This window comes from Notolabrus celidotus, chromosome 11 (genome assembly GCF_009762535.1).
Source record: "Notolabrus celidotus isolate fNotCel1 chromosome 11, fNotCel1.pri, whole genome shotgun sequence".
NCBI classification, from domain to species: Eukaryota; Metazoa; Chordata; class Actinopteri; order Labriformes; family Labridae; genus Notolabrus; species Notolabrus celidotus.
The window spans coordinates 36,608,388-36,616,989 of record NC_048282.1 but is presented as its reverse complement, the minus strand read 5'-3'; the positions used below and the strand labels follow the sequence as shown (position 1 = coordinate 36,616,989).

At 38.0% G+C, this 8,602-nt stretch overlaps 2 protein-coding genes across 2 annotated transcripts in view; both read right to left on the bottom strand.

Moving 5' to 3' along the window:
- Positions 1–4,439: 4,439 nt before the first annotated feature.
- LOC117821685 (nuclear factor 7, brain-like) lies at positions 4,440–6,572 on the bottom strand. The gene has a single exon (XM_034696128.1). The coding sequence runs from the start codon at positions 6,152–6,154 to the stop codon at positions 4,706–4,708; it is 1,449 nt and encodes a 482-aa protein (XP_034552019.1). The 5' UTR covers positions 6,155–6,572; the 3' UTR covers positions 4,440–4,705.
- Positions 6,573–7,395: 823 nt separating this feature from the next.
- The window catches only part of LOC117820959 (tripartite motif-containing protein 54-like), a 23,526-nt gene continuing 22,319 nt past the window's right edge, over positions 7,396–8,602 (bottom strand). Inside the window, exon 13 of the mRNA XM_034694919.1 lies at positions 7,396–8,602. This exon is cut by the window's right edge and continues 51 nt beyond it. The gene's annotated coding sequence lies outside the window, so the exon portion shown is untranslated.

Below are 8,602 nucleotides of genomic sequence, written 5' to 3'. Positions count from 1 at the left end.
CTACTGTCAGAGGAGCACATCCGGGGAGGCTTTTCAAAATAAGAGTTATGTTACGGTTAGGACCATAGACTGTATAAATTAGGACCCTGTTTCCTCCTACTGTCAGAGGAGCACATCCGGTGAGGCTTTTCAAAATAAGAGTTATGTTAGGTTCCTGCTTCCTCCTACTGTCAGAGGAGCACATCCGGGGAGGCTTTTCAAAATAAGAGTTATGTTAGGTTCCTGCTTCCTCCCACTGTCAGAGGAGCACATCTGGGGAGGCTTTTCAAAATAAGAGTTATGTTAGGTTCCTACTTCCTCCTACTGTCAGAGAATTACATCCGGGGAGGCTTTTCAAAATAAGAGTTATGTTAGGTTCCTGCTTCCTCCTATTGTCAGAGGAGCACATCCGGGGAGGCTTTTCAAAATAAGAGTTATGTTAGGTTCCTGCTTCCTCCTACTGTCAGAGGAGCACATCCGGGGAGACTTTTCAAAATAAGAGTTATGTTAGGTTCCTGCTTCCTCCCACTGTCAGAGGAGCACATCCGGGGAGGCTTTTCAAAATAAGAGTTATGTTAGGTTCCTGCTTCCTCCCACTGTCAGAGGAGCACATCCGGGGAGGCTTTTCAAAATAAGAGTTATGTTAGGTTCCTGCTTCCTCCCACTGTCAGAGGAGCACATCCGGGGAGGCTTTTCAAAATAAGAGTTATGTTAGGTTCCTGCTTCCTCCTACTGTCAGAGGAGCACATGCGTGGAGGCTTTTCAAAATAAGAGTTATGTTAGGTTCCTGCTTCCTCCTACTGTCAGAGGAGCACATCCGGGGAGGCTTTTCAAAATAAGAGTTATGTTAGGTTCCTGCTTCCTTCTACTGTCAGAGGAGCACATCCGGGGAGGCTTTTCAAAATAAGAGTTATGTTAGGTTCCTGCTTCCTCCTACTGTCAGAGGAGCACATCCGGGGAGACTTTTCAAAATAAGCGTTATGTTAGGTTCCTGCTTCCTCCTACTGTCAGAGGAGCACATCCGGGGAGGCTTTTCAAAATAAGAGTTATGTTAGGTTCCTGCTTCCTCCTAATGTCAGAGGAGCACATCCGGGGAGGCTTTTCAAAATAAGAGTTATGTTAGGTTCCTGCTTCCTCCTAATGTCAGAGGAGCACATGCGGGGAGGCTTTTCAAAATAAGAGTTATGTTAGGTTCCTGCTTCCTCCTACTGTCAGAGGAGCACATCCGGGGAGGCTTTTCAAAGTAAGAGTTATGTTAGGTTCCTGCTTCCTCCTACTGTGAGAGAAGTACATCCGGGGAGGCTTTTCAAAATAAGAGTTATGTTAGGTTCCTGCTTCCTCCTATTGTCAGAGGAGCACATCTGGGGAGGCTTTTCAAAATAAGAGTTATGTTAGGTTCCTGCTTCCTCCTACTGTCAAAGGAGCACATCCAGGGAGGCTTTTCAAAATAAGAGTTATGTTAGGTTCCTGCTTCCTCCCACTGTGAGAGGAGCACATCCGGGGAGGCCTTTCAAAATAAGAGTTATGTTAGGTTCCTGCTTCCACTGTGAGAGGAGCACATCCGGGGAGGCTTTTCAAAATAAGAGTTATGTTAGGTTCCTGCTTCCTCCCACTGTCAGAGGAGCACATCCGGTGAGGCTTTTCAAAATAAGAGTTATGTTAGGTTCCTGCTTCCTCCTACTGTCAGAGGAGCACATGCGGGGAGGCTTTTCAAAATAAGAGTTATGTTAGGTTCCTGCTTCCTCCTACTGTCAGAGGAGCACATCCGGGGAGGCTTTTCAAAATAAGAGTTATGTTAGGTTCCTGCTTCCTCCTACTGTCAGAGGAGCATATCCGGGGAGGCTTTTCAAAATAAGAGTTATGTTAGGTTCCTGCTTCCTCCTACTGTCAGAGGAGCACATCCGGTGAGGTTTTTCAAAATAAAGGTTACGTTACACCTCTAATTTTTTTTTTTTTACTTAAATTTATTTTTTACCCTCTTTTATTCTCAACCTCAAGAAAAAAATATAGAAATTGTCTTCATATTGTAGGGCTAAACTTATATTAGTGGACAGTGGTCAGCTTGGTGCTGACGTAGTATCCGTGACGTCACCCGTTTCTGAAGCTCTGTTTTGAGGCCAATCGTCGGCGGCAGCCATGTTGCCGCTGTCGAGCGATTGTGACGTAAAGAGGCGGGCTTTGAGCCTCCTAGCCAACAGCTACAGTGTTCCCGCCTGTCAATCAAGTCAGCTGTGCCTCTCATTGGAAGACTTGTAATCTCAATATCTAAAAAAAAATCACCCCCTGTACAGTGTGTGCCGATCGAGAAATGAGCTATCCAGACTATACTCATCTTTTTTACCAGGCTGTAAACATGTTTATTCCTGCTTTTTATCACTCTGGGTTTCTTCTGTAGAGTAAAATGAATCTTCCAGCCCTCTGATTCTTCAGATCATCACTCTGTTCTCTTACGGGCTACACGTGTTTCTATCACTTCAGAGGATGTGTTGAAGCATAATCAATAAAAGGATGGGTTCAATAGAGAAGTCATCAGTTAGTGTGTTAACTGCAGAACAGCTTGAACAACATCAAGTGGATCCTGAAGTACCTCAAACACATGTGCTGAAGGGTTGTCTCATATCTGAGTGACAGGAACACACATTGACGCTTTCACAATAAAAGTCCAGAAATGATGAAATAAAAGCTGCTCTTAAATCATGAAGACACAGATTAATGTTCAAATCAAGGCTTTCAGCTTTAATCACCAGAATGAGAGAAACTCTGAAGAACAAGTCTCAGTTCAGATTATCTGTTCAGAACAATGAAATAAGAACATCAAACAAATTCTCAAATTATAGAAATTATATTTCAGCAGAACCTCGGTGACTATTAAGAAAATGTCTTGTGATCTTTTTGATCCTCTGATTTAACACAAACAGAATCAAACAGAAGAAAACATTTTCTCTAAGTAAAAAGTAAATATGTTTTTTTTTCCTAAATCAGCATGAAATACAGTAATTAAACAAATATGTCTACACTGACAGAAAGATAACATCCCAAATATTAAATATCAACGCTCACTCTTTTAAATTCTGCAAACAAAAACAAGATGATATTTTTAGAGAAAATATTACACATCTTGCATTTAGATCAAATATATTTATATACAGATCTACTTTTAGAACTTTGATCTTAAAAGTGAAATATTGTGGGTAATTAAAATAAAATTAAAATGTTACAAAAATGTAAAATTTCTGCATCAAAGCTCACTATTTTTCTAAACTAGAAAATACAAAACATGTAAATTATTGAATCAAAAATTTTCATATAGAGTTATTTAATGATTTATCTTAAATACGTAATAAGTAATGTTAAGTGATCCGAAATGAACAAGGTCAGGAATTCTAAATAAAGAGATTTATACTAACTCAAAACTTGCCAACCCTTCAAAATAAAAGCATCTTCAGATGAAAATCAAATGATCTTATGAAATCTAAAATGTCCCCGTTCTTTCAGTATTTATCCATCACATCAAACATTTTCAGCTAAACTGCTTCACATCAATAATAAAGTCTTATTTTGTTTATCAGCTTATTCTGTATTCTTATTATTTACTGTTTGTAAAGTTGTGCACAAGCTAAATAGATATTTCTAATACTGTATCTCTTTAAGAAGCTTTTATTTTGGTATTTCTTCTAGGCGGTGTGAATTAGCATATTAGCTAAATATTAAGGATCCAAGAGCAACATTTAACATTTATATTTAAAATGTATATCTATATTTAACATTTATATTTATATTTAGCATCTGGATTCAACATTCATATGAATATTTAGCATTTGTTTTTAACATGTATATTTAATATTTAAATTTAACATTCAACTTGTATATTGAGCATTTATATTTATATTTAACATTCAGCTTTAGGATTTAACATTCAACCATTAGATTTAACATTTAGATTTAGCATTTATATTTTTATTTAACATTCAAATTTAAAATTCAGCATTTGGATATAACATTTATATTCAATATTTAAATTTAACAATTAACATTTATATTTCGCATTTGGATTTAACAGTTAACATTTAGATTTAACATTTAACTTTTATATCTAACATTTGTATTAAATTTAGAATTTGGATTTAATGTTGATTTTTATATTTAACATTTAGATTAACATTTAGATTTATATTTAACATTTAGATTTATATTTAACATTAAGATTTATATTTAACATAAAGATTTAACATTCAGCTTTTAGATTTAACATTTAGATTCATATTTAGCATTTGGATTTAACAATTAACATTTAGATTTGACATTCAACTTTTAGATTTAACATTTAACATTTATATTAAATTTAACATTTTGATTTAACAGTGATTTTAACTTAAATATATTTGTCACAATAAAATTAAATGTGAGGAAGATCAGGAATTTTGCTCTAAATGTGATAAAAAAAAAAAGTGACTTTTAAAAATTCCCTCTACATTTTTGTGACGTTTTGGAGCTAGATGTGAAGAACTGTTGATTTTATTTTCCGTGTGCACAACTTTACAAACGGCGCCCCATAATTCTGTCTCTGGATGTTTTTCTGGATTATTCAAGACCTAAACAAAGTTGAATCCTGAAAGAGTCCAAATGTGTTTTTTATATTTTCTTCATGTTCCTTCAAATCAAAAGATTCTCACCTTTAAAGAAAGAACTGAAAACCTCCTCCGGTATGACATCATGAAGAAATGGGTCAGACCGCTCCGCTCTCCCTGAACACCAGAGAAGTCTCACTTTGAGACATTTTGAGCTCACAAGTTTTAGCATCTCCAGACCCTCCAATGTCAAAACATGGGAAGACTCTCTCAGTGAAAGTGTCTCTTAGGGTGCAGATGTGAGTCATGTCTTCAGGGTCATAGAAGGACACCTTCCCCCTGTCATAGTCCAGCTGGACTCTGATCCTCTGGAGACTCTTCTTCACTGTGACAGTCTCACCAAGACCATTTGTGTATTTTCCACTGCGATGCAATAAACACCAGAGTCCATTTTCTGGTGAAGCAAATCTCTCTCCCTTCCTGTCAGCTGACTCTTTAGACACACCCACAACCCAGTCAGGATGGTCTCCCACCTCCACCTCCCAGCTGTGCTCTCCTGAGCTGAAGCCCTCAGACCCCAGGACGGTGGCGTAATTGGTGTTTCTCTCTGGATTGTCAGGAAGCTGCTGATATGTGTCTCCACGTCTCACACTCCTCAGATCATCAGACAGATGGAGCCAACCGTGTGCAGTGTTTGGGTCCAGAATGACCGGACTGAAGTGGACCCTCTCCTTCATCTTCTCCCAGACTCTGAAGGACAGGTTTCCCAGGTGTTTGGCCACATCTATCAGCACTCCTGGAACCAGCTGTGGGTCTGACTCTGAGCCCTGGACTCTGGTCTGGGTGGGTTTATCACGTCTGAGGAAGGCCAGGTTGTGTTTCTGCAGGTCTTCTTCAGCAGCACTGATACTGTCTGACAGAGAGGAGACCTGCTCCTGGATCCTCTTCATCTCTCTGCTGATAGTCTTCCTCTTCTGCTCCTCTTCCTCCCTCAGAGCTGTCAGTCTGGACTCCTCTTCCTCCTTCAGGAACTGGTGGAGCTTGTTGAACTCTGCTCTGATCTGTGTCTCCGTGGTCGACAGCTGCTTCTTGGAGTGTTGAATCACTTCTTTGTACTTCTCCTCCACTCGTTTGTGTTCGTCCCTCTCGTCCCGTAGAGACTTCAAGTCAGATTTCAGCTTCTCCTTCATCTCACTGACTGCTTCCTCCACAGGAACCACAGTGTGACTCTGATGGAGAGAAAACTCACACACAGGACACACAGCTCTCTCTTCATCTTTACAGAACCAATAAGGGACTCCTGGATGTTCATCACACACGACCTCCTCTCTCTTCTGTCCCTCCTTTTCTGTCTCAGGTGATCCCTGAGTCTGCCTCCCAGCAAACGAGTCAGCCAGGTCCTTGAGTGTCAGGTTCACTTCTGGGTCCTCAGATAAGGACTTGATTTTACAGACGGGACAGTTCTTGTTCTGGGTTTGTTCCCAGAATTTCTGCAGGCAGCTTGAACAGAAGCTGTGGTTGCAGATCAGAGACACAGGATCTGTGAAAGTCTCTGAACACACGTGGCAGTTCAGGTAACTTTCAAGAAGTGATGTTTTCTCAGCCATTTAGGATTCCTGGATTATCCTTTAAAACAAACTCAGCAAATGTGTTTCCTCAGAATGATTCCTCCTGGGATGAAGCAGAGATATCTGACACTGCAGCTCAGCTCCGTTCAGACAGGTCAATGTCAGAGTCAAAGTCAGGCTATAAGTTTCACTTTCCTTTCTCTTCAGTGAATCACTATAGCTCTCGTTTCTACGGTGGCTGAGAGGTGCAATGCAAATGTGCAAAGGCCAAAATTTGCATTTAAGAACACACATTTACAGAATCAGAAACACTTTTACAATCGATTCAGACAGAAAAAGGAATGCACCAATTACTTGAAGTGACAACCTCATAATGTAATCCAGCCAATCACAGCTTGATCTGATGTGTGCATTTAAAATATCAACCATCTGAACTGAAACGACTCAGTGGAAACTGAGATTTATTATCATCTCTGATTGAAAATATTCAGGATTATCACTATTTTTTCAAATTTCATTTGGCTTTTATTTTGAAAGGACACATCAGAGTGACCTGTGATTGGGTTTCTCTCAAGCAGCAACCTCTGGTCTTAAAATATGAAGCCCATGTTTGCTGTATGTTCTTGTTGATTGTTACTGCTCTACTCCCACATTTTATAAGCATTAAAAAATGTTGATGCACCAGTTCTGTTTGATCGACTCTCTCTCTGTACTTATGTAACTTAACGTACGTAGTAAATAGTGTTGGGTCTTAAATAACAGCATTTCATGAACTTGTTTTAAATTCGTGTTTAAAGCAACACATACTCCTCCAGAAAGTATTAACAAATCAAGAGAAATCGAGTTTATTTCCGCGCTTTCATTTTGAAGGCGCATCCCCAAACCGGAAGTCACTTACGTTCCTGACTACTGGCGGTGGATTGTTCCCAATAATTCCTCTTCCGGTGTGATCAGAGCGTCATGAATACAAGTTATTGTACAAATATTTCAATGTGAGACTTTATTTTTTCTTCATTCACACACTTTTTAATTTTAAATAATTTTATTAAAATCATTTCATTATTAATCCAGAATTTTGTCGATTTCCTTTGTAAATAATTAATTTATTGTAACAACCCTTTATCATCCTCAGGCACGTGGTGTTTGTGTTGCTCTTATTTGTTCCTGATGTGATATGGACATTATTCTGTAGTCTATTTAATCTGTTTTAAACATGTTTCTAAACAAAAGTCCTCCTTAAAAATCACACACACACTTCACATGAAGAAAACTAGATTTATTTAATCTACAGGTTTATCAAACATGACAAATATGACATCAAAATAATCTGCCCTGCTTTAGACACCAGTTTACAAAATATCAAACCCTGAAGAGACGATTCTCACACACACCAAAGACTTTCTGTATCAAACCAAAACACAGAAAATTACACAGGACGTCCAAATTAAACAAAATCACACCCAGGGGAAAATATTAATTTGAAGCTCTTGGATCAAGTTTATCTTAAAACAATAAAAATTACATGAGAAATTAAAAACTTTGGACTAAAATAAAAAAAGAGGGAGGTTATAAATTAAGGGGAAACTAATATCTAAAGAACTGAAGTGTGAGAAGTGTGGGAATAAATACTTATTAATAATATATATAAAAAATGTATTTAATTACTATTCTAATATTTTCTCTGCTGTCAGAACTGGATGGATATTTGTTATATTTGTTGGAAAGTGAATGTCCAGGTCATCCTCATCTGTTTTTCCTTTCTGTGAAACATGGTCGTTGATTTTGTAACTTTAGTTTCCTTTCTCTTCTTTTTTACCTTTTTATCTTCTTTTATTTATGAGTCTGTTTGAAATAAAGACATAAATCAATCCAGTAACTCAAACACTGACCCTGCTGACTTCTTCTTCTTCTTCTTCCTCTTTATTATCCCCACAGATTCTTGACATTAAGAAGTATTTTGAGTCTGGACTAAACTTCCTGATGGTTTAAATGTGTATAACAAAAAGACAGTTCAGTTTTTATGACATAAAACCTTCATGTGATATATTTTTAATATGAATCTGCTGCATTATGACACAGTAAACTTTTAGATCTGAGATATTTTCAGAGTTTGTTCAAGTAAAAACACAAAAAATCCTTTAAAGACGAGACATGAGAGGAGACATATTCCCTTTAAAATAAACACATCTTCAGTCATAAAATAAAACACCATCAGATTTGACTCACAGGTCCAGAGCAGATCTGTTCCCTCTCTTCACCAACGTGACACAGAATCTGTTTTTAACTGAACCAACATCTAGAACAAATCAGACGATGAAAAACATCTGTAGCTCTGAAGTCCCAAAAACACGTTGTCTTTCCAGTCTCAGAGGAGCTCTGAAGAACAGCTCTAACCTCATGTCCAAAGATCCTCTCCTTCTCTCTCTCTCTCTCTCTCTCTCTCTCTCTCTTTTTTTCTTCTTCTCCTTCTTCTTCTTCTGATCAGGG

What these genes read in the sequence shown, in the direction of transcription:
- LOC117821685 (XM_034696128.1), bottom strand. Translation starts at nt 6,154, where the DNA reads ATGGCTGAGAAAACATCACTTCTTGAAAGTTACCTGAACTGCCACGTG.